The sequence below is a fragment of the Brassica napus genome, chromosome C8, assembly GCF_020379485.1.
Source record: "Brassica napus cultivar Da-Ae chromosome C8, Da-Ae, whole genome shotgun sequence".
Classification (NCBI taxonomy): Eukaryota; Viridiplantae; Streptophyta; class Magnoliopsida; order Brassicales; family Brassicaceae; genus Brassica; species Brassica napus.
In genome coordinates, this window is record NC_063451.1 from 32,969,421 (window position 1) to 32,992,778 (window position 23,358).

The following is a 23,358-nucleotide window of genomic DNA, read 5'->3' on the forward strand; positions in this document are numbered from 1 at the left end:
TGGTTTCCAGTCACAATTAACTGGTCCAATAGCTAAAACTGCCTTATTGTGTAAATAAAACTTGGAAACTATCCTGCAGTGTAAATGACTCAAAAAAAATCATGTGGTGTCTGTCTGGTCTCCTTGGGATTAAAAAGATTAAATCTTTGTGGCCTCATTCTTCAATGCTTGCATGGACCTGTGAGAAACTCCAATGACTTTGTGCATTTATTTTGATTGTTAAATAAACAAATATCCCTAACCAGTTTTCATTAACATGATGTGTTTGCATTATACACTTTCATCTTGACTGCAAGCAAAGATTTACCCAAACAGTGATGATGTCTGCCAAGCTGTCTTGCAGGCCATTGATGCGCCTCTGATGGGCCGGCTTGAGATTTTGGGGGCCTTGTACGATTTAATAAAAATTTCAATAAATTGAGAGCCTAAAATTTTTTTTTTACAAATTTGGAGATCTATGTCTATATAAATTTTTTTCAAAATTTTTAGTGACCCAAAGCAAATGTTTCGTTAGGCTTGGCTGTTGGCTCAGGATCGGCCCTTGCATCATGTTCATGTTCTTCTTAATCCCTATTTATTTATGTGTATAGTTTATGGCAGTTGTACATATGATTGTGGTGAAATTAATGACAGTGCGAAATGGCCACGAGAAAATGAATGGATGACTGATCCAATAGCAATTGGTGACATAGATGGACCAGAGGTACAAACAGCTCTCTCACTCGGCTCACTGACTAAAAGAAATCTCTTTGTTTTTGCTTTAAACCTCTGTTTAAGTTTCTTTTCTACAGGGTCTGGACTTTGTGGTGGATGGTGTACGAGTGGCTGAACTATCTACCATTGTAGATATGACAGGATCATATGATTCATATCCCAAGGTCATACGTGAAGGGAAGGTAAAATAGATATCAAACATTCAGTCCATGCTGTTTCATAGCTTAACGTCTATCTGGTTTTTACAGGGATCCACATAGTGCCATGGATGGTGGTTGATGACGATTCTCGCCTGCACCAAGACCTTGTGGCTTCAGGAACTTGACAAAGAAGCAAACTAAATACAGGGACTCTTTGTTTTGTATATATACCAATGTGAATCCAAAATTTTATTGTGGAAGTGTTAATTATACGCTTTGTATCTATGTGAACAAAACGAAAACAAATGATTCTAAAATTTGAAACAGTACTGAAAAACTTTTAGGAAGTAGAGATGTGTGAAATGATGTTTTCCATAAAATCCAGCAAAATCTTTCAAGGATAACAAAAACAGAGTCTGATACACAAAAATTAAGATCAAAACGAGAAAGGCAAGATAAAGAGTTTCTTCTACCAAAGAAGAAGGATCTCCTCACTTCTTCTCTTCTTTCTCAGCATCAGCAGCTCTCTTGGCTCTAGCACCTGCATGTCTCTTGTTTGTGCGCTCTAGACGGATCTTGTCATAAGCATTGACCGATTTCATCTCAGTTGTCAGCTTCACAAGCTCCGTAGCATGCTTCTCACGGACAATAGGCATGTAGTCACCCTGGACTTGAGTGGCATTGGCCAACTCTTCTGGAGTAGAGTCACCAGCCTGAAACGAAAAAGAAAAAAACATTTAGCACAGAACTAAAATACAATCTGAGATGCCTCATAACTGGAAGAAGATTGTTGTTTAGAAATAGTACCTTGACCTTCCTGGCACGACGTGGGAAGATGACCAACTTAGCCTTGTAGGTTTTAAGCCTCTGGACATTGGACTGAAGACCCTCGAGAGATCTGTTCTTGCGACGATGGTCAACAGAGATACCGATGGTGGGTGCCAACTTCTTGGGGATTCCAGCAGCCTGATTCAGTCAAAGACATAGAGCTAAACAATCTGACCAAAAGAAATAAAACGTGAACAAAGAAAGGCAAGTAGAGATTTACAAACCTTGAGCTCCTCAAGAGTGAATCCTTTACCGGTTCTGAGCTTCATGTTGTACTTGAGAGTCTGACCGTGCACAACAGGGCGGAGAGGTCCAGAGGTGGGACGGGGGAAGATCTTCACAGCCTTCTTTTGCCTCGCTGATTAAACACAAAGTCCAAATTAAATACAGAAACTATAGTATAGATCAAAATGAAACATATAAACCGTTACTAACCAGCTCTTCTTCTGGTTTTCCTGGCAGGCTGGTTGAACCAAGTCTTGACATAGTTCTGCCAGTGCTTCTTGAAGTGACCATTCGGGATAACATTGTTGTGCTTCATTTCCTTACCTCAGCTGCAAAATAATAGTAATCTTAACCATGAGAATATAATAACCTTCAAAACTACGAATAGCTAACTACGCAGTCACGTATATAAAAGCTAACATCGAACAAGCGAAACTGAAAAGAGACTAGTAACATCTCCAGGATCTATACCACACTTGTTAAAACCTGTCAAAATTCGATTTACAGTCATACTACATTAGGGCGTTTTCAACATCAAACAAGCGAACGGCCTCAACAGTGAAACTGTAGTCATCATAAGCCATTCAAAGGTCAACACTTTCATTAATATCTAACGCAAAACACTCAGCAAATCAACAAACTCACGATACAAGCTTTAATCGATGATATAGGCTGCGTAATAATATCGATAGGTCTTGAACAACAAGAGCATCAGATGGATACAGAGAAGAGAGGTAGAGGTCTTACAAGGCACAGTAACGCTTCCTTCCTTTCTCCTGCGGCTAGACGGGAGAAATGTCTTCTTGCTTTCTTTGATGAAATAGGTTAAAAAGCTTATAAATATACTAAAACCCTAATAGCTGCCTGTTGACGCTTTGTTCAATTGGGCCTTTCTTTAAATGGGCTGGAGTGAGTTGAAAAAAGCCCAGTAGAAAAAGAGAGACATTTTTTGGGGAAAGACGATGGATTCGGTTCAAATTTAAAACCAGAGAACCGATATGTCGACTTTGATTTCACATAAAGCTCCATTTCTATAGACTTTGAGTTTGTCTGTTGGAGGTAATCTTGGTGCTTCGGATCTTAGAAGTAACATGGATTATAATGCCATGTGCTTAAGTTACTACTGGAGTCTGGAGTTACCCCCCTCGGGCCTAATGTTGGCTTATTCAAATTTCTGAGTGAATTGTGTAGCTGCATATAATACACTTGAGATCTTGAGACTAGAGTACAACTCACTTCTTTTAGACTTTCCTTATCGGTCTGTTCCAGGTCCCTTACAAAGTTGCACCTCTATCATGTGGTAGTCGCATGCGATGATGCGAATAATCTTTAGGCAACATTTTATGTGGATGGCCTAGTCTGGAAGATTTAGACACGTGCCTACTTTACAGTGGCTAAACTGATAGAAGATGGTAACCAGTACTGTCGGCCTTGAAAATATATATACCGGAAGCAAGTAAGAAAATTAAGGCTCATTCATAAGTACAAATATTAATTAATCCATTTCTAGAAACAGAACCGGTCCTAGAAATTACATGACCAGAAACAGAAAATAAGGTTGCTTTCTAAAACAAATATGGTTTTGAAGATCCGAACCCGTTTCTTCCATTGAAATACCATGTACACAAGATTACACCACTAGACCGAGGAGAAAAATGGCCATTAAAACCTTGAACTTTTAAATTAAAACCAAAAAAACCTTCAACTCGTGTTTGAACAAAAAAAATTCTCAACTTTCGAGTAAATGGAGATCTCGCAGGCTACTTCCAAAGTTTGAGGGGCTTGAGGCAGGGGTGCTCTCTCTCCCCTTATTTGTTTGTTCTGTGCATGAATGTTTTGTCCCTTCAGCTCGATAAAGCTCGGAGAGAAAAGAAATTTGCCCTCCATCCTCGATGTCAATCTATTGTTCTCACACATTTGTGCTTCGCGGACGACTTGATGGTGTTTGTGGAAGGATCAAAAGACTCGATAGAAGGAGTGCTTTCAGTGTTTGATGAGTTTGCAGTCTGGTCAGGACTCTCTATCAGTTTAGAGAAGTCTACATACAAGGCGGGTATAGCAGAAGTATAGAGGAACATCATACTGACCAATTTCCCTTTCGCAGAGGGAAGCCTTCTTGTTTGATACTTGGGATTACCCCTAATGACACAAGCTATGAAAACCCAGGATTATCTGCCTCTGATTGAAGGGATTAGAGGCCGCATCAGTACATGGACCAGCCGTTATCTATCGTATGCAGGAAGGATGCTCCTAATCAAATCAGTGCTGTTGAGTGTTGTTAACTTCTGGGCAGCGGCCTTCAGACTACCGAGTCAGTGCATCAAAGAGATTGATCAACTTTGCTCTGCATTCCTCTGGTCAGGGCCGGACCTAAAGACTTTTGGTGCTAAAGTAGCTTGGAAGGAAGTATGTAAGCCAACAAACGAAGGAGAGTTAGGGATATGCACACTTAAAGAAGTAAATAAGGTCTACGGTCTCAAACTAATCTGGAGACTGTTTGATGGAGACTTGCTTTGGGGCAAATGGATCAAAGCAAACTTGCTAAAAAGCAAAAGCTTCTGGGAGGTGAGTGAGAAAACTCAAGTTGGTTCTTGGATGTGGAGGAAGATGCTTAAGCTGAGGGATGTAGCAAAGTCTTTTCACATGAAAGAAGTGGGTAATGGTCGACACACGACCTTTTGGTACGATAAATGGTGTGATATGGGAGTTATGTATGAGTTGCTTGGGAATAGAGGAATTATTGATATGGGCATCGGGAGAGAAGTCACGGTTGAGGAGGTGTTACTGAGTTACCGTAGGAGAAAGAGACACAGAAGAGCTATATTGAATGACATTGAAAGGGAGCTGGATGTGCTTAGAGATAAGCACAATACTGCAGTAAGGGATCTTGATCTGTGGTGTGTTACTTCGGGGTTCAAGCTCAAGTTTTCAACTCACATACATGGCAGCTGACTAGAGAGACTGGGTTGTCATGTACTTGGGGCACAGGTGTATGGTTTCCTCAAGCTACCCCAAAGTTCGCATTCATGGTCTGGTTGGCGACTAGAAACAGACTTGTTACTATGGACAGAGTGGCTAGTTGGAGTCAAGGGGTAGATACTTCATGTGTCTTATGCAAAAACGCTCCGGAAACTAGAAACCATCTCTTCTTTGAGTGCTCAGTTTCATCTCAGATATGGAAGCAACTCACCCAAGGTATATTGCAGAGCTCGTTTGTCAATACTTGGGATGCTCTCTCAAGCTTGATCATTGGCTCATCTATGGGAAAGCAGAAGAGGTTCTGCCTCAGATTTGCGTTTCAAACCACTATTTACACCTTGTGGAGAGAACGAAACAACAGGCGGCATGGAGAAGCACCAGCGCCTCCGGAGGTTCTGCTCAAGCTGATAGATAAGGCCGTTCGGAACAAGCTTAGCCTTATGCAGTCCAAGCGAGTAAAAAGCTTTGATGGAGTGTTACCATACTGGTTCAGTACTAGGTTGTAAATAAGTTTTGCAGTTTGATAAGATGAGGTCTGTTAGGAGCTAGCAGTTTCTAAAAAGATTCATGGCTGTAAAGGAGAAGAAGTTGGAGTAGATTATAGTTCCAAATAAGGACTCACTTGATGTAAAAAGGTTTTTTTGTTGAATAAATTTAGCATTTATTCAAAAAAAAAATCCGAATAGTCAACTATTAAAATCGATTAAAAATAAACATTTGTTAACTCTCTAACCGACATCATTTTAAAAATTTATTAAAACATTGATCAAACAACATTTGTTTGCTTATGTAAGCACTTAAAGCATCTCTTTTGCGAAACCAGAGTGAAAAATATGAAGTTGATTTGGGGCTCTGGTTTCGCGAAAGAGATGCTTTAAGTGTTTACATAAGCAAAAAAATGTCGTTTGATCAATGTTTTAATAAATTTTTAAAATGATATCGTTTAGATAGTTAATGGACGTTTATTTTTTAATCAATTTTAAAGTTGATTATTCAAGTTTTTTAAATGGCCGAATCAACAAAATATAAGAGTTAAAACGGCCAATATTTGAAAATTGAGAATTTTTTTAGCTTAAACACGAATTAAAAATTTTTTTTGGCTTTAATTTAAAAGTTCTTGTCATTTTCTCTTAGACTAAGGTAATTATTTAGAAAAATGTGGCCAAATTGTATTAATAAATGTGTCGGCTGGAAGCTAGTGCTTTATTTGTCTGGCTAAGGGCCTGCTCTCTGGCTAGGAAGTGATATATATTAAAATGTATATGTACGAAGAAAATGGTAGTGTAATACATCGAATTCGTCACCTTTCGTTCCAAAATAATTACATTTACCACTAGCAAAGAATCTTTATTTTTTGTAGTTTGTTTTGTTTTATTCGTTGACTTTTGGTTTATTAAATAGTTAACAATGTTATTATTTCAAAAATCATAAAATTAAATATTTTTTAATCTATATATAAAATACCAAACGTTAATTAAAAGAAACGAAAGGAGAATCATATAAATTGCATTGGTCTCAGCTGTGTTAGTTTTCTGATCTTGCGGTTTGTTGTTCCATCCCGAAACATTTGTGTGGGTTGAGTACGAATGTGAACAAGAAGATGAGAATGAGGTGGCCACCTACATGTGTTGCTCCACCAATTGACTAGTGTTGTCCGTGTTCAGATTCATGTGAGCTGTTCTGGGTAATTGGTAATTAATAAAAAGTGGGGAAATATTATGCCTGGAACTCGTGAAAGGGAATTTTGGGGAGGAGGGATTATTGTGACGATAGAAGAGACAAAAAGCTAAATGATTGCGTGATTCGGCGTACTAATTGAAAATTTAACCTTTGTGATAACAGAAAGCAAATATATTTGACCGCTTCGTGATTACTAGTTAGTATCTTTATATATAAAAGAGGGTTTTAATCCCTCCCATGAAGCCACGTCAGATGACAGCATGGAAATTCGTTTAATGTCGTGTTGAAACGTGTCCCGTACGGACGAAACTCAGCGTTTCATTTAAATGTGTATCGTCGTGGGTTTTCTTTGTTTGGTGCATGTTGGACTCTGGTTTTGCCATCCGGCCCGAGAAGATTGGAATCGCATTCTAACGAGACTTCTCTTTGGCGGAACTTGGCGGAGTTTAGGGTTCGTCTCTTCGCTTTGTTCTGCAGCGACTTTTGATCTTCCTCTGTATAACTGAAACACTTTCAGTTATGTCTCTTCGTGTTTAATCCCTTCTTAATTCGAAGCCTTGAATGTGATATTTTTCTTCGGCGAGTCAGTATATCGAAGAATATAAAGGGGTCAGCATTCCTCCTCTCGAAACCATCTTCTAATTCTTTGTGACGATAGAAGAGACAAAAAGCTAAATGATTGCGTGATTCGGCGTACTAATTGAAAATTTAAGCTTTGTGATAACAGAAAGTAAATATATTTGATCGCTTGGTGATTACTAGTTAGTATCTTTATATATAAAAAGGGTTTTAATCCCTCCCATGAAGCCACCCCAGATGACAACATGGAAATTCGTTTAATGTCGTGTTGACACGTGTCCCGTACGGACGAAACTCAGTGTTTCATTTAAATGTGTATCATCGTGGGCTTTCTTTGTTTGGTGCATGTTGGGCTCTGGTTTTGCCATCCGGCCCGAGAAGATTGGAATCGCATTCTAACGAGACTTCTCTTTGGCGGAACTTGGCGGAGTTTAGGGTTCGGATCTCTTCGCTTTGTTCTGCAGCGACTTCTGATCTTCCTCTGTATAACTGAAACGCTTTCAGTTATGTCTCTTCGTGTTTAATCCCTTCTTAATTCGAAGCCTTGAATGTGATCTTTTTCTTCGGCGAGTCAGTATATCGAAGAGTATAAAGGGGTCAGCATTCCCCCTCTCGAAACCATCTTCTAATTCTTTCTTACTACGTTTACTGAGCTTTCTGTTTAACTCAATCACGAGAGACACTTATCGTCGTCTTCCCACCGATTTTAGGGTTTTCCATCTTCTTCCATTTCAGACAACAACAATGGAGTTTCAACGATTGACTCAAATTGTTGTGGAGAATCTTTGTGTGGGTCTTCAATTGTGTCTTCCTCTAATCAAAACATAAGGCTTATTCTCCCCTAATCCTTAAATTAAGTTTACTCTGACCTTATGCTTATCATTGGCTTTGTGGCTTTGCGGCTGCGCCTACACACAAGGCGTGATCGACATCAAATTTCACGAGTTTGACGTTGCAAAAGGTGAGTCTTTCCATCCGAACGGTATCTCCATGAACGCATCATACTCTTCAGAGGCGGCATCTTCGTGCGATTCGTCTCCGTTTAGTATGGTGTTTACTTCTAGCGGTAAGAGGGCTTTGCGGCGTACCGGGTCGAACTTTTAAATTTCACTGAGAAGGGATATGACAGAGGAGAGAGATGAAAGTGATTGAAGTAGCAGTTGATGACGATTGGTTGTCTCCATCGCCGAAGATTGTCTTCGATAAAAGAAAAAAATCCATGGAAGATTCTACTATTAAAGCTTTGAGGTAGTTTTCTATATCCTGAGTATTTGTCATATATGTGCTTCCCATGTTGCTATTAGAAGCTACGGTGTGAACACTGATAGTTTTAATTTTATAATGCGCTTTGATAATATCATCTAGAAAGTTTCTTTGTTAACTTTGATTCTTAGGTTTTGAATTTAAATATGCAATATATTAGAAGCTATGGTTTTGTATGTCTATACTTTCTATGTTACTATTAAAATCTACTATTTTTTCCAACGTTATATATCCCATGGTCAATTTCACTTTCACATGAATCTATAAGTTTGGATGCTGCTAACTGTCATTTGTTAATTCGCTGTGTGTTAATCTCTAGAAGAATCTGGAATTTCTCTTCTAAGTGTGTTGGACATGTTTCGTTTCCATTCATTTAAAGAATTTAAAGAATTTGAAACTAATTGTCGTCTAAGAGGTGAGCTTAACTCTGGTAAGTTCTGACGTTCTTATAATATGATGGTTTTATCTGTATTGAGGCTGGAAGCTTATCTTTTGTTTATGTTCAATTTTTTTCTGAATTTCATTCAGAGGAAGAGGAAATAACCATGGATGGGTCTTAAAATGGTAGGTTTACTTTACTGTGTTAAAGTTTGTTTTGTGGCATTGTTACGCTATTATATTGACACTATTATTTAGAATTGGAAAAATCCAACGCCACTGGGCTGAATGATCAAAAGCCCAACCTTGAAGCTGATGAATCTGAGTTAGATTACGAAGATAAATCTGACTCTTGACTCTGATGAGGTAGATTTTAACTACGTTTAAGTAGTGCAACGTTTATTTATTTTTATTTTTTTGATGAGTTGTGAGTAGCATAGACTCACTTAATTTGTTGAGAGCCATGATCTTGATACTGATTTCGGAAATGTGAGGCATGTTTTCTTTATTTAGTTTTAGATGGGTTCAAATGATGATAAGTCAGAAGAAGAGGAGGAGGAAACAACAGTAAAGGTATTTTTCTAAAAAAATGGCCTTTTGCACTGAGAGCTTACACACTTTTTTGCTTTGGATCAATAATGTAAGGAATAAAGAAAAGGTGGAACCACGAAGCAAGAGACCAAATGGTGGAGCAATGGACAACAACAACATAGTTGTGTCAAAGAATCAGAAGTTGCAAGTCAGCAGAAGCCGTCAGGTAACTACCCTTAACTCAAGATAGAGCCGTAAAAGTTAAAAACTTTAAATATGAACAATGTGATTAACGATTAGGTATAAACTAATGCAGGAGAGCATAAGTGGCACAAGTGGGGCGGTATTTATCCTCCAAAAAGAGACTAGAGAACGACCAAGTCACATTTTTCATATAAAGTTTTGATAGTTTTTCCTTATGGTGAATGGTTGAATGGATGAAGATGTTGTCGTTTGAGATATACAATGTTTTTTAATGAATTTGTTTGTTTTCAAATGAGTAGTAATAATAAACATTCTGCCTTTTGTTTAATAAACTGATCATCAAATATTCAAACTGTTTACCATTATAATGTGGACAAACAATAGTTAATCTTGAAACTAGATGCAGTAATATATAATATTTTTATAATATGTGTTCTCTAGATTGATTGTTTTATATAACGATTCACTTCTTAAAAAAAAATTATTTTAATAGATTTAAGAAATTGAGATGATTTCGTTTTCTCCTTAAAATATTTTTTTATTCGATTCATCATCTAAAAAAATATAAGAAATACAATTTTATTATAAAAACTCTTTCAAAGTTTAATTTACTATAAATTAGAAATTTTGTTTATAAAATATGTTGAATAAGTTTTTATGTAATTTGAAAGATAATTAATATGTAAAAGTAATTGATAGGAGTATGACTTCATGGTATTTGATAAATCTTTTAAGTAAGCATTTTTGTAAGTACAAGCCATGCTGATGACAAGAATTAATCCAAAAATATATGAAGCTATTTTGAAAAAAAAAAAATCAATCCAAATTACCACTTATAATGAAACAACCTAAGGTGGTCTCTCTGTTCCCAACGTCTTCCAAGACACATAAGAAGGCACACATTGCATAGTTGGAGGATGATGCAGTTTCTTAGTCACAGACTCACAGAAGCAGTTACTAGAATGGTGCTTAAGCATAGTCTCTTTTTTTTTCCGTAAAACTTCATCTATTGTTGACAATTACCCTCAAACTATAAAGACTATTGTATTTGGGTTTCCTCATATTTTCTCATGTATCAATGAACTGATCCACCTTTAAAATTTAACGGTGTTACAAGCAAATCTCATTGACAAATCTTGCAACTTTATGTTATCCGTAATATTTGTCGACACGGTAGATACTAGAATAATGATCAAGCATGTTTGTTATTTCTTACAACACCTTCTCATTACTGTTTTTTTACAACTATGGACAATCAAATTTTGATTTCCTAATCGTATTTGGCCAATTATCAATGAATCACTCAGTCTTCGTTTTATACATGAGTAATAACGGTACAACAAACAAAAACTGTTACCAATTACACACAGAATATGTTACCCGTAATACGGCAGAACCTATTCTAGATAATGTTTTGCTCTGTTCTAGGTTGCTCAGATATCATACACTAACTGACGTTACATACTTTACATGGCAAAGAACTGCTGCATTTCGGATGAAACCACTACTTTACACGGCATAATAAAATCTACATCAACTGTAAAGCTTATTTAGATTTTCCAACCTTCCCGTTCATAGTTTTTCCAAACTAAACAATATGGAATTTTGTACATCAGAACTTCAAATATGAAGCTTGACAATACAAATTTGAAAATTTGAAATTATTTTTAGAGCATGTAAAGTTTCATATTTGAAATTTTGAAATTTCTTTTGGAGATACTCTTAACTCGAAACAATTTGGTTTTGGTTTGTACTCCATTATATATTTGCTTCAGTTTGAAATGTATTTTCTTAACAAATTGTACAATCAATAAAGTCCTTGCTTTAGTCGATAATGTTTGGTAATAAAAATATTTAACTAATAACTTAGAGATTCATTATATCAACACAAAATAATAAATATATATCTAGAGAAGAAAGTGTATAAATTAATACTCGATAAATAAATAGACACAATAATTAATAAATTTTACTGGTCTTGAATTGGACATATGTAAAATATAACTTAATTCAGTAAAATAATAATAACATAACTATTATATATAACTTTATACAAACATAAACAAATCATTTAAAAAAATGAATTTATCTTTCATCTTTTCTTTATAAAAATCAATATTTTGATGTTTTAATTGAATTATAGATAAAAGATATTTATCTACTACTATCAAATTCAACACACATTATATATCAAATAATTTAATTTAAATAGAAAAAATTTAACTAATGTTTAGTATCATAAAGTTAATTTGTTTCGACAACCGAAACGACTATTGTAAAAAACAAAATATATCTCATCACATATAAGATCTTCTCACCGAGACTTTCTAAAACTCAAAAATGTATCGCACACATCATAAACCAATAAATTATATAAATAATAATAACCTAAATCATAAATAAACTATATTCCGCCTTACCCTAGTAATGTATAAGTTCGTAGCTAACAGTCTCCACCTAACTTCGTTGATCTTAAACTAAGATGGATTTTTGTTTTATTTACCCATTTAAAATAAAAGGTCCAGATTAATTTTCAGAATCTCCACTTATGAAATCTTATACCTAATCAGTTTAAAATTATGTGACTGACGAAAATGATCAGATACCTATTTCGACTAACACAAGTATATATATGACCAAAAAATTAACCATTTCTTAAGTTTCGTATTCAAAAATTCTACTTCTAAAATCCAAGTCTTAATATCTTATCTTAACAAAAAATAATTACCAGCAAGTTTAGTGATAAACTTTCACAAAATTTTGTAAAAAATAGTAACTTCTAATTATTTCTTCACTCCACACAACTCATCCCCAACAAAAGCTCTGCAATTGTCCCAAAATCACTGCCGTAATCCGCCACAAGAAAGAGAGGCACGAGTCCGGCGAGTTTGCCTTCTTCTACAGTGGCGTGAATTCCATTTCATCTTCCTCCTCCTCCTCGCACTCTTTTCCGTTTTCCACGGGACATAACTTCCCTCTCTCTCTTCTTATGAGCTTAAGATGAATCATGTGTTGTATTGAGATCTAATCCTCTTCCCATGTCTTCAAGTTCTTGATAATTCTCTCAAGAGTAGCAACCATCCTCCCAAAGTTTGACTTCTTTTTTCCTTCCCATTTTCTCCAATCATTGCTCAGTTCTTACATCATCCTTTCGTAACTGCTGTTCTGTCTTAGATTCTTCAGGTGGGTCTACTAAAGTTTCGAACTTTCTTGGTTTCAACATTTAAAGTTTATGCCTTTGTTCGTTGGCCTTCATAGCTCAATGATGATGGTGTTATAAGAATCTGTTAATGTCGATTCTATGTGGCTGTTGCCCTCTTCTAGAATGTGTCTACTGCCTCGGCTGTGCACGTTGGGCTTACAAACGCTGTCTCTACACTGCCGGTCACGACAGCCAAGACTGGGGACTCGCAACACCCCATGAATTCGAGCCGGTTCCTCGGTTCTGTCGTTACATCTTATCGGTTTACGAGGACGATATCCGAAACCCTCTGTGGGAGCCTCCGGAAGGATACGGTATAAACCCTGATTGGTTGCTTCTAAAGAAGACTTACGAAGACACTCAGGGCCGTGCTCCAGCTTATGTACTGTATCTCGATCATGATCATAAAGATGTAGTTGTTGCGATCAGGGGGCTGAATCTGGCGAAAGAGAGTGATTACGCAGTGCTTTTGGATAACAAGCTTGGGGAAAGGAAGTTTGATGGTGGGTATGTGCACAACGGGCTGTTGAAGGCTGCAGGTTGGGTGTTGGATGAGGAGTGTGAAGTTTTGAGAGAGCTGGTGGTGAAGTATCCGAGTTATACTCTGACTTTTGCTGGGCATTCGCTCGGGTCTGGTGTAGCTACGATGCTGGCTTTGTTGGTGGTTCGACGTCCTGATAGGTTGGGGAATATTGATAGAAAGAGAGTCAGGTGTTTCGCTATTGCGCCTGCGAGGTGTATGTCGTTGAACTTGGCTGTTAGATATGCGGATGTGATCAACTCTGTTGTGCTTCAGGTGTGTGTGTTAAATGCATCAAATGGCCTAACTGCATTCTAAATGTTGTATCTAAAGTATTATGTTTGATTTAGGATGACTTCTTGCCCAGGACAGCAACGCCATTAGAAGACATATTCAAGTCTCTTTTCTGGTAATTCTATCTTAGTTAAGACCATTCTATATGCAGAGGGTTTATGGAAGTGTATTTTTTTCTTTTAGAAACTTTCAAAGATAGCTCACAACATTCTCACAATTTAGTTCTTTTTTTTTTTTTATCTTTGCATACTCCTTTGGGACATTTAAGGGCTTTTGGTACAGTCTGTCTAAAGATTTCTTTTACTTGCAAAGAGCTTTTGTTAGTTCACTTTGTTTTATTACACTACTCTTCATCCTTGTAATTGTTTTGGGTTTCGTTTTTGTGTGGACAGTTTGCCATGTTTGCTATGCATAAGGTGCATGAAGGATACATGTGTTCCAGAACAAAAGATGCTCAAAGATCCAAGGCGGCTTTATGCTCCTGGTCGCATGTATCACATCGTCGAGAGAAAGCCTTGCAGGTACATAACACACACTACATAAAGAACCAACCCAGAACAAAGTAAGCCCACTTAGTTTACAGTTTCAACCCGATGTGAGATTGTTTGTTGCAGATTAGGAAGATTTCCTCCGGTTGTGAAGACAGCAGTACCAGTAGACGGAAGGTTCGAACACATTGTTCTTTCTTGTAACGCAACTTCAGACCACGCCATCATTTGGATTGAACGAGAAGCTCAGAGAGCTCTTAACGTAAGTTTCCCACCAACCTCCTCCTATTATATACAACAAATCTTCTTCACCTGTTCATTGACGCTAGCTTTGCGTCTTCAATATTTGTGCAGCTAATGTTGGAGAAGGAGAAGAGAATGGAGATACCAGAGAAGCAGAGGATGGAGAGACAAGAATCATTAGCCAGAGAACACAACTTGGAGTATAGAGCAGCGTTAAGACGAGCTGTAACCTTAGATGTTCCTCACGCTGATTCTATAGAATCTGAGTACGGAACATTTGACAAAACTCAAGAAGATGAAACCGAGGAGGAAGAAGAAACAGAGTCGATTACATCAAAGGTGGGTGAATCATCATCGTCATCATCATCCTCTGTTCGTCAATCGTACAAGAGAAGAAGGAACCGTGGTGTCAGTTGGGACGAGCTTATCGAAAGTCTCTTTGAGAGAGACGAGTCTGGTAATTTAACATTCGAGAAATCAGATTTGCGTCGATGATCCAATCAAAAGTTTTCTATTGTATATGTAAAAAAACAACAGTTGTTTATTACAATCATTATCGTACAGACCAGATTGGTCTGAGTTTATTACAGAAGAAGATCTTTTTTCACTTTCTCCTAGTGTCGGAATATGAAAATTAGGGTTTAGTCTTGGGTTGAGGAAGAGCGCAAGAGGATCTGAAGGCTTCTACCTCAGACTGACACTTGGATTGATCTCCTTTGTTTTCTTCCAAGCATTTCTTCAGCGCCTCTACGTCGCACGATGAAACGATTTTCTTCACCGTAACATTTTCTTGTTTCTTCGCTTCTTCCATCGTCGTCGTCTTTGTTCGAAGACTTGTATTCTGGCTGCCGAAACAACGAGCGAAGACTCTCTCTCTATACTATTCATTACCAAACGGCACCGTTGGCATGTTGCAGGCTTCTTATACTGTGGGCGGCCCAATAATCTAAGAGCTTTCTTATTCGTGTGAAACGACGGCCTTTTGTTTGTAGACCGGCACAGTATTAGGCATATCGCATGCTTGATTTTTTTTTACATGGCTATTCTATTACTCAAACAATACTTGAAGTGGTAACCAGACCAGAATATAACATCCAATGTAACATAAATGTCTATGAAAAAAACGTTCATTCTTAACTAACGAATCTGCAATCGCATTCTATGTCCTTGGAAAGTAGTTCTTTTTTCGTAACCACGTTTATTAATGTTTAAATAGTATATAATTAGGAAAATTAACCAAAAATAAAGTATAATTAACTAACAATTAACAAACCAAAAAAATGTCTCCTGTGTTATTACAATATGTATTATTTTATCCCAATCCCTATCATTTGGTTAATGAAAATCAAGTATCTTCTTCTAAGTTTATCAATTACCACTGCAAATCTTTAACTACAGCCAAGTGTAATTTTCAGTTACTAACCAAATCAATATTCTTTGCTATATCGCTTATACTTATCATAGCCTCCTTCATATCAACCACCACTTCTTCGATAACAATCACTTCCTCGATAACCACATCCATCACTCGACCACTAACAAGGTAGCTAGCCTCTACCACCACAATCACCACCATATCTATAACTTCTGAAGTATCATCCGTTTCAACAACCGCAAGTTCTTCATAGATAATATCACTGCAATTTCTAAAATTTTGTCTATACTATTTTTAATTTTAGACATATATAGTATAGTAATTTTAGACTATTTAATAAGTTTTATAATATCTACGATACTATTTAGTTTGTTCTATTCTATTTATATTATCATTTGCGAACTTTTGTACTACTTATAATTTTGTTTTTGTGTTGTTTAATATTCTATAGATATCTATATTATTAAAGTTGAAGTAGATTGTTTGGAAACTTGAATAGTAGTTTTAATAAAATTTGTTTGGATATATGAATAGCAGTATCTATTAATTGTATTTCCATATTTCACTTACTTTAACAATTTCATTAATTATATTACTTTAACAATAATTCACATCATTAATTATATTATCATAATAATAGTGCATATGTTTATTTATTAGTTAATCAATATTAACTTTGTGCCAATTATAAAATCTAAAATGTTAAATAACTAGGTTTTGCATATAATTAAACGTTTAGTTTAGTTTGTTTTATTAGAACAATTTTTATTTGAGTTTCAATAGGTGGAAAATTACGTAGCCAAAAACATAATTCAAAGATATGTTTTTGTAAATAAATAATAACTTAAATCAAAATAATAAAAATGTGCTACATTTATTGCCACTTAATTTTCACTCCATATAATTATTTTACTTAACAAAAAACTCTTTCTATTTCACTTATTTCAGCCAAACACATAATTTTTTATTAGTTTAGAAAATCAATTATAAATGAACATTATCTATCCATTTATGTACATGTTGTTTCTTTCGGGTATCATTTTTTTTGTTTTGAAACAAGGTTCCGCTTAAATATTATAAATTTATGTGTGAGTTTTGAGTTGGGTCATTCTCTGGATGAATTCAGTTCTGATGTCTAAAACCCTAAAAATATCTAAATAACCAATGTATCTAAAACGGATTTGGATATTTGTAACAAAATAGCCATGTTACCTGATTTGGTCCAGGTCTTATAATTATGAAAAATAAATATCGATATATAAAATGTACAAACCAATATCCGCGCAGTTCAATCTCTAGTATATGATTACTAGAAGGGGTTTTAGATGTGAGTGAACAAAATTTATTTTAGTCTATTTGATAGAGGTCTTCTCGTGAGAAGCTGAAGGAGAATCTTGTGCAAATCGCTACTAGATCAAGCACCATATCGTAATAATGCTCTATTGCTTACACATGAAGAACTCTCAGTACCGGTCACAGCAGAAGCAGTAGCGGCGGCAGGAAAACGCCACAACGGCCAACACCAAAGATACCTAACCTTTCTGCGTTTGCGTTCTGAAGACTCTGCTTCTTCCAACTGGTGGTATTGATGTTCAATGCGGCTGAGAAGTTCAACTATTCTTCTCTCAGACAATCGCAGTGATCTCTCAGCTGCTGCTTCTGCCGTCATTGCGGCTTTAGCCAATTCTTCTTTCAGTTTTAGTTTCCCTTCTGATATCGACAGTGCTGATCGCATCTTCTCAACCTCTGCCTTCAAAACCGCTATCTGAATTATAAGAAGTTGTCTGTTTTTAGGTATGCTTGTCTGTTTTTGAAAAGCTTTCAGGTTATGGTTATGGAATAGTGTGAATGAAACTTACGAGTTCATTGCGTTCTTCGACCTCGCGCTGTCCTGCTTCAACTTCAAGCTCACAAGCTTCTCTCCATCTACTTGCTTCTGATTCAGCTTCTCTTATTACCTTCACTAGCTCTTCTACCTTTGGTTTAGTAAAAAAATAAAGCAAATCACTTGAGTAAGCGATTTACTACACAACTGAGAAACAGCAAGTGGAAGTAATACATTACGTTTTGAGATAGAAGTCTCTCTCGGTTATTCAGCTTGTCGATATTCATCTTGTTCTCTTCTATTGTCTGAGCTTGTTCCTCTGTAATTTTCTTCAACCGCGCTTCTTCTAATCTGTCATATCAAGAAGATGACATTTTATATTCATTATCATTTTCATCAAGAACCAAGCTTAACCATAATCCATCATCATCATCTATGTGTTGAGCTTAAGAAGAAGAAAAAGCTAACCTTGATTCCTGCAATGAGAGCTTGAGCTGAGAGATCTCTTTACGTAAATTCTTCATTGTTTTCTCTATTGCTACAACCTGTTATCACCAGTAAATTCCATTATACCTTTGTTTGATTCTTGTTGCCAAAGAAAAGGACATACCATACTATTCTCATCTTCCTCTTCTTCTTGTTCATCCTTGATGAGATTTACTGTTTCTGAGCTTTCCTGTGCTGTCTCCTTAAACCCAAAACCAAAACCAAGCCCTATGCTCTGCAACCCTCTTCCTGCGATTTGCATCAGCGCTGATCTCTTCTGCTCGTTCGTCTCTTTCAACTGCTTCTCTGCAGCTTGTTTCTCAGACAAAGCAGCCCTTAACAAGACCTTCAGGTCTCTGTTTTCATCTTGCAAGAACTCCACACTTGTACTTGGCTCCATCGATTCCATGAGCCTCTCCACATTCATTTCAACCTTTGTTCATTAACTCCAAAATTCTCTATTAGTGAGGACGCAAAGTATGCATGTCTGGTAGACTTTTTTGATTTTACCGAATACCTAGCAGTCAATCGAGTCATTTATCTTCAGCACTTTATATTTCTTTACATAACTGTGCAATTGTTAGGTAGACACATTTTGAAGACTCTTGGCAAGAGAGAATGACTGGTAAGAAACGTGTTTAAACCAATAGACACTAAGAAGTAAACTTTCATTTCGAATTATAAACTGGCCAAATATGTAATATATATGTGGGTTTTATATATTTCTCCATACTTTACAAAGTGACACATCTAAAAAGAATTGCGAGTTTGAGGCAAAAGTAAATGTAATCACCACTGGTTATGCCAATCTTGAATAGCAAGATGAAGAGCGTGATTAGGTATGAGATTGCAATCTTCCATCTTCAGGTTTGTCATCGGCGACGTATCGTGCCCATTCGCTAACCATTCCCTTATTGCTTCCGCTTCATAAGTAAATCCATCTGCTGCTATCAAAGGATCTTTCATCACTTCCTGTTGTTCACCACAAACAAAGTCTTAATCCTCTCTGATCATCAAACTCGGTTTAGAAACAATGGAAACTCTCAGAAACGTTACCTGGAAAATAGGGCATAAATAATGAGAAGGAGGCTTGCGTGGAGGTTTTTGGTTGGAATTGTATGAAGACTGTTCTGATAAAGGAGCTTTCATTCGATCTATATTCCTTAGAACAATGGCCAAGTCTGGTCGATTCAATGGGTTTCTCTTACAGCAACGGATGGCTATATTAGCTAGCTTTTTCCCTCGTGCTATTGGCCAATCTCCTCCTGAATTATCCAGCACCGCGCTGATGTTATCATTCTCCACAGCACATTTGACGTCTCTCAGAACGCCGGAGAGAGGTCTTCTGGTGAGAAGCTGAAGGAGAATCATTCCAAACGAGTATACGTCTGACTCCAGCGTCATTTCGCCAGAAACAAAGTAATGTGGATCCACGTGAGGATCAGATTTGTCGATTCCATTGACAGGGATCAGCTGAGAGATCCCGTAGTCGCTAATCTTGGTGACGAGACTGGAGTCTAGGAGAATCTTGGACGGTTTTAGGTTTCCATGAATGATGCAAGGAACGTTTGAGTGAAGAAACTGGAGTGCAGAGCATATCTCAGAGGCAATCCTGATCCGAGACTCCCATGGAAGGGCAGGAACGTTGTTTGTAGATGAAAAGCAGTCTTCGAGGCTTCCGTTAGGAACATACTGATAAATAACAGACCGAGACTCTGGACAAGTACCCATTATTGTCACCAGATGTGGATGCCTTACTCTCCTTAAAATCTCCACCTGAAATCCCAAAATCAGAATCTGTAAAAAAAAAGAAACTTACAATGATGATAAGGTCCTTCTTCACCTTACGCTCAAACTCAAAGTGATTCTGGGAGCCATATGATGGCAACATCTTCACAGCAACTTGAAGATTTTGAAGATTCCCTTTGTACACACTTCCGTATTTGCCTTCTCCAAGCTTCCAGGATGGATCAAACTCGTTAGTAGCTTCATTGATTTCCATGAAAGAATAGTCGAGCATTTCTGAACCTGAAGACTCCACAGACTTTCCTTTTATCAATCTCTTCAATGCGTTTACTTCCTTTATCGCGTTCTCGTGATCGATCCGGATCTCATCCCTTTTCTGCCTGAAGCTTTTCAAGAGTTCCATAGCAGTATCAAATTTCTCACCGTGTTCTTTTTCCAGGTCTTGTAGTTTCGTTATCTGGCTCTCCAACCTAAGATTATCACCCTGAACTATCTGAAGCTTTCTCATGAATCCATTGTTCTGCTCTATTACCGTCTTTACTTCATCCTTTTCTTTCTCTAGCAATTCCTCTAATTTCTTTCTTCGACTCAACTCCTTACTGCATAAGCCGTCTAAGGCTTTTGCCTATGAGATGGCATGAGAACAAAAAAAGAAGTTAAACCGAGAGAAACGAGTTCGACAAAGTGCCAGTGGTTTAAGAATCTCCATTACTGACATCAACAATTCAAGTATAGGTCTTGACAGCAAAATGTTTAACACCCCCTGAGGCAAAGCTTTCTCATCTTAAGATTTTACTCTCTAAGAGAATCTATATATGATCAACTGAAGAAGTTCCGTACCTAGTTTTAGCAATCTATGGATCTCTAAATCTTTGATAACTAAGAAATGAATTGGACTTATTACCTTGCATAAAGCCTCCATGGTACTGTCATCCTCTTTCCATCCGTTCCAAGCTTCTCCATATACAGTTCTCTCTGATTGGCTGATATCATGCATGGCTTTATCATACCTATGAACTTCGCGCGCTACATTCCCTTCACGTTTCCTCTCCTGCAATTCAACAGGATCATCTCATTACCAGACAGTTTAATGCTACTAAAAAGTTACAGCATCATGTTAATTTCGGGTAGAGCTTTCAATATATTACAAAGAAAACACTACTCTCATATATCGTTTATACAAAGTCACATTTTGAAACATCTCTATATCAACAATTTGAGACAGACAGGCCCCTGTAATTGTTTGGGAAATTAATGTCTTACACAAAGGAAGCACTAAAGGGAATTATAGTTACTGCATGACCAGTATCATCAGTATGAAAGATGAACGTAAAGACGAAGCGAACTCTAGTACCTGGACATTTGAGGGAGTTAACTTATCTGAGCCAACTAAATCCGGGCTAGCCGGCTCTCCAAAGGAAGAACCCGAACCTGAAGATGAATGAGTAGTTGGACTTGGGTCTACCTTTTCTCTCTCCAGTTGACCTGTTTCTTTCTCACCATCTGCACAATTCTGAACCAAAGTTACAACTGATAGCAAAGGATATGATATGCAGAGGAGTCTTGCAAAATCCAAGCCAACCGCTACCTTGTTCAAGTAGGCTGCGCCAATATCTTAACCTTCGCCTCATATAAGAGGATTCCATTTTTTCTGATCTCCTTGTCTCAGTATCCGAATCCAGCTGTACTAGGGGAGGCATTGTTTGTGTGTTACTACTATGGTCATTTGTTGTCCTGTTTTTAAGAATGTTTCTTTTAGTTATATGAATAGAGGTATAAAACAAAAACGGATAGTAGAAGTAGTTAACTGAAGGTGTCATAACGTCATTCACTCTTTTTGCAACCTTCAAAAGGCAAAAAGGGTTTACCTTGTAAAGATGAGGTAACCTTTGCACAGAAACCAAATATGACAGGAATCAGGAGCATTTTTGCAAACGAATATGGCTTTCTTGGACTTCAAATCCGTCATTCTCCTAGCATTTCAAATATAAATAGATAATCAGGGTTCAGATGAAAAGACATTTTAATCAGATGAAATATAGAATCATAGTATCATACCATGAGTAGTGTTTATCTGATGCAGCTCCCATTACGAACCACTTAATATTGTGTCGAGCAATCAGGTCTACGATACCTTCCTCGATATTTTGTCCCGCAATGCAAAGTTTATCTGTTTGAACCTAAAAATAACTATGTCAATTCACTAGTTGAAGGTTTCTGACAAGGAATGCCAAAAAAAAGATAAAATAGGCTCTATACATTCGAGGACCTAAACAACACGGCACACGTTTTTTTTTTCCGTTTAGATTATATGTTTATATGAACAATTACATCTCACAACGGGAGTTGCCTTATTTCAATGAAACTTGAACACCAATACACACAATACACGAAAAAGAGAGAGAATGAATACCTCAGTTTTAGATAAAAGGCGTAGATAAGAATCCATAAGCTCGTCCACTTTTTGTTTATCAACACGCTCAATCACCTTGACAGCATGTTTCCTAAAGGTACCACCAGCAAGTTTCTTGTGCGCTGTAAGTAAACAAAAATAATATCAGAGTGGTAAAAGGAAAAACCTAAAGTCGTCATCAATCTCCAGCTTCCAGAAAGAGAGATTAGATTTTACATTAAAAGACAAGCAAAGCAACAGAGTCATGCACAATGTAGCTAATCTTATTACACCATAACCAAACTACTACTGTCACCATCAAGCCTGTACTATCCATTTCAATCTTGGATTACTTTGGTCTTCCTCTTACAAACTCTTAAATGGCTAATCATGAAAATGTCTTGCTATGGTTCTCCTCTTCCTCTTCTATTTCTCTAATTTTCTTACCAAAACAGATATCTGAAGTTAAACTCCCGTAAGTTCAATCATATGTTTCATGAGCAAATATATTTCAATTTTGCAGATTCCGTCAAAATTCAATAGATCGATACATCCGCCACAAAGACATTAGACACCATAAACCATAATTCACCACAAAACAAGTAAACTTAGAGGAGCAGAAGATCTCACTCCAGGAGGCAGGCGGAGCAGGGCGATGAACATAAAGCAAGCAAATCTTCTTTCCGGAGAAGTTCCGCGCCGCCCACAATAGCGTCGTTTTGCTCCTCTCCACATCTTCCGCCACCGCGACGAAGATCGTCTCATCCACATCTAAACCTAGTTCGTCTCCACCGATAGTCCCCATCTTTTCCCCTCTCTCTCTCGATTTACAAGGATTCCATAATAGAAAGTTGCTTTATATAACGAAAAGTGGAGATTCCTCGAATTGGAATCGTTTTATGGGGACGGGTTGAGTCGCTGACTCGGTTATGAGTCCACCGATTTTACCTAATTGGAATTTGGAAGATAAGAAAAAAGAAAAGAAAAGAAAAGAAAGTGGCCACCCTTCTCCTACCACCACTGACGATGGAACACAAGTTAGTCCAATTTTAGCGACCTGTAATTCTTTTTTAAAAAAAATTTATTATACAAGCCTAACATACAGTCATACACACAGTCGCCGATCTAGATATTTATTTTACTGGGGGCAATATTAAATAATATACTCCACTGTTTAATTATAAAATAGAGTATTTACAGTCTATATACAAACATTTTAGTGCATTTAGTTATATGCACATTTTAGCTGTTTTCCACCGTTTTTTT

At 37.0% G+C, this 23,358-nt stretch overlaps 5 protein-coding genes and 1 long non-coding RNA gene across 8 annotated transcripts; 3 read left to right on the top strand and 3 right to left on the bottom strand.

The window, feature by feature from the left end:
• Positions 1–1,208: 1,208 nt before the first annotated feature.
• LOC111210580 (60S ribosomal protein L13-1-like) lies at positions 1,209–2,808 on the bottom strand. Its single transcript, XM_022711062.2, has 5 exons — positions 2,655–2,808; positions 2,118–2,236; positions 1,907–2,040; positions 1,662–1,820; positions 1,209–1,567 (listed from the first exon to the last, which is right to left on the bottom strand). The coding sequence occupies exons 2-5, from the start codon at positions 2,221–2,223 to the stop codon at positions 1,346–1,348; spliced, it is 621 nt and encodes a 206-aa protein (XP_022566783.1). The 5' UTR covers positions 2,224–2,236; positions 2,655–2,808; the 3' UTR covers positions 1,209–1,345.
• A 2,125-nt stretch (positions 2,809–4,933) lies between these two features.
• Positions 4,934–5,392, top strand: LOC106447718. Its single transcript, XM_013889702.1, has one exon. The coding sequence runs from the start codon at positions 4,934–4,936 to the stop codon at positions 5,390–5,392; it is 459 nt and encodes a 152-aa protein (XP_013745156.1).
• A 1,982-nt stretch (positions 5,393–7,374) lies between these two features.
• LOC106449018 lies at positions 7,375–9,849 on the top strand. Its single transcript, XR_002660639.2, has 2 exons — positions 7,375–9,543; positions 9,634–9,849. It is a non-coding gene; the product is annotated as an uncharacterized LOC106449018 (long non-coding RNA).
• A 2,340-nt stretch (positions 9,850–12,189) lies between these two features.
• Positions 12,190–14,875, top strand: LOC106444908. Of its 2 annotated transcripts, XM_013886342.3 has the most exons (6): positions 12,190–12,611; positions 12,696–13,519; positions 13,594–13,652; positions 13,930–14,058; positions 14,152–14,287; positions 14,380–14,875. In XM_013886342.3, the coding sequence occupies exons 2-6, from the start codon at positions 12,812–12,814 to the stop codon at positions 14,761–14,763; spliced, it is 1,416 nt and encodes a 471-aa protein (XP_013741796.1). In that variant the 5' UTR covers positions 12,190–12,611; positions 12,696–12,811; the 3' UTR covers positions 14,764–14,875. The 2 variants fall into 2 exon arrangements, with proteins under 2 accessions (XP_013741796.1, XP_013741795.1); XM_013886341.3 differs by having other exon boundaries at positions 12,190–13,519.
• A 2,181-nt stretch (positions 14,876–17,056) lies between these two features.
• Positions 17,057–18,503, bottom strand: LOC106449020 (uncharacterized protein At3g49055). The gene is made up of 5 exons (XM_013890823.3): positions 18,079–18,503; positions 17,937–18,013; positions 17,708–17,819; positions 17,503–17,619; positions 17,057–17,408 (listed from the first exon to the last, which is right to left on the bottom strand). The coding sequence occupies exons 1-5, from the start codon at positions 18,379–18,381 to the stop codon at positions 17,058–17,060; spliced, it is 960 nt and encodes a 319-aa protein (XP_013746277.2). The 5' UTR covers positions 18,382–18,503; the 3' UTR covers position 17,057.
• A 109-nt stretch (positions 18,504–18,612) lies between these two features.
• On the bottom strand, positions 18,613–23,141 carry LOC106444909 (U-box domain-containing protein 32). 2 transcript variants are annotated; one of them, XM_013886343.3, is made up of 10 exons: positions 22,723–23,141; positions 22,114–22,235; positions 21,759–21,880; positions 21,569–21,673; positions 21,289–21,434; positions 21,055–21,203; positions 20,605–20,751; positions 19,798–20,325; positions 19,011–19,730; positions 18,613–18,926 (listed from the first exon to the last, which is right to left on the bottom strand). In XM_013886343.3, the coding sequence occupies exons 1-10, from the start codon at positions 22,895–22,897 to the stop codon at positions 18,744–18,746; spliced, it is 2,397 nt and encodes a 798-aa protein (XP_013741797.2). In that variant the 5' UTR covers positions 22,898–23,141; the 3' UTR covers positions 18,613–18,743. The 2 variants fall into 2 exon arrangements, with proteins under 2 accessions (XP_013741797.2, XP_013741798.2); XM_013886344.3 differs by having other exon boundaries at positions 21,759–21,870; positions 22,723–22,888.
• Positions 23,142–23,358: the final 217 nt, after the last annotated feature.

What these genes read in the sequence shown, in the direction of transcription:
- LOC111210580 (XM_022711062.2), bottom strand. Translation starts at nt 2,223, where the DNA reads ATGAAGCACAACAATGTTATCCCGAATGGTCACTTCAAGAAGCACTGG. An exon ending in TCACTCTTGAGGAGCTCAAG is followed by an intron (nt 1,821 to 1,906) that starts GTTTGTAAATCT and finishes TGACTGAATCAG; the next exon opens with GCTGCTGGAATCCCCAAGAA. An exon ending in GTCGTGCCAGGAAGGTCAAG is followed by an intron (nt 1,568 to 1,661) that starts GTACTATTTCTA and finishes TTTTCGTTTCAG; the next exon opens with GCTGGTGACTCTACTCCAGA.
- LOC106447718 (XM_013889702.1), top strand. Translation starts at nt 4,934, where the DNA reads ATGGTCTGGTTGGCGACTAGAAACAGACTTGTTACTATGGACAGAGTG.
- LOC106444908 (XM_013886341.3), top strand. Translation starts at nt 12,812, where the DNA reads ATGTCGATTCTATGTGGCTGTTGCCCTCTTCTAGAATGTGTCTACTGC. An exon ending in TCAACTCTGTTGTGCTTCAG is followed by an intron (nt 13,520 to 13,593) that starts GTGTGTGTGTTA and finishes TGTTTGATTTAG; the next exon opens with GATGACTTCTTGCCCAGGAC. An exon ending in GTCGAGAGAAAGCCTTGCAG is followed by an intron (nt 14,059 to 14,151) that starts GTACATAACACA and finishes TGTTTGTTGCAG; the next exon opens with ATTAGGAAGATTTCCTCCGG.
- LOC106449020 (XM_013890823.3), bottom strand. Translation starts at nt 18,381, where the DNA reads ATGAATGTGGAGAGGCTCATGGAATCGATGGAGCCAAGTACAAGTGTG. An exon ending in AGAGACTTCTATCTCAAAAC is followed by an intron (nt 17,620 to 17,707) that starts GTAATGTATTAC and finishes ACTAAACCAAAG; the next exon opens with GTAGAAGAGCTAGTGAAGGT. An exon ending in TCGAAGAACGCAATGAACTC is followed by an intron (nt 17,409 to 17,502) that starts GTAAGTTTCATT and finishes CTTATAATTCAG; the next exon opens with ATAGCGGTTTTGAAGGCAGA.
- LOC106444909 (XM_013886343.3), bottom strand. Translation starts at nt 22,897, where the DNA reads ATGGGGACTATCGGTGGAGACGAACTAGGTTTAGATGTGGATGAGACG. An exon ending in TCAGATAAACACTACTCATG is followed by an intron (nt 21,674 to 21,758) that starts GTATGATACTAT and finishes TTGAAATGCTAG; the next exon opens with GAGAATGACGGATTTGAAGT. An exon ending in CCATGGAGGCTTTATGCAAG is followed by an intron (nt 20,326 to 20,604) that starts GTAATAAGTCCA and finishes GCCATCTCATAG; the next exon opens with GCAAAAGCCTTAGACGGCTT.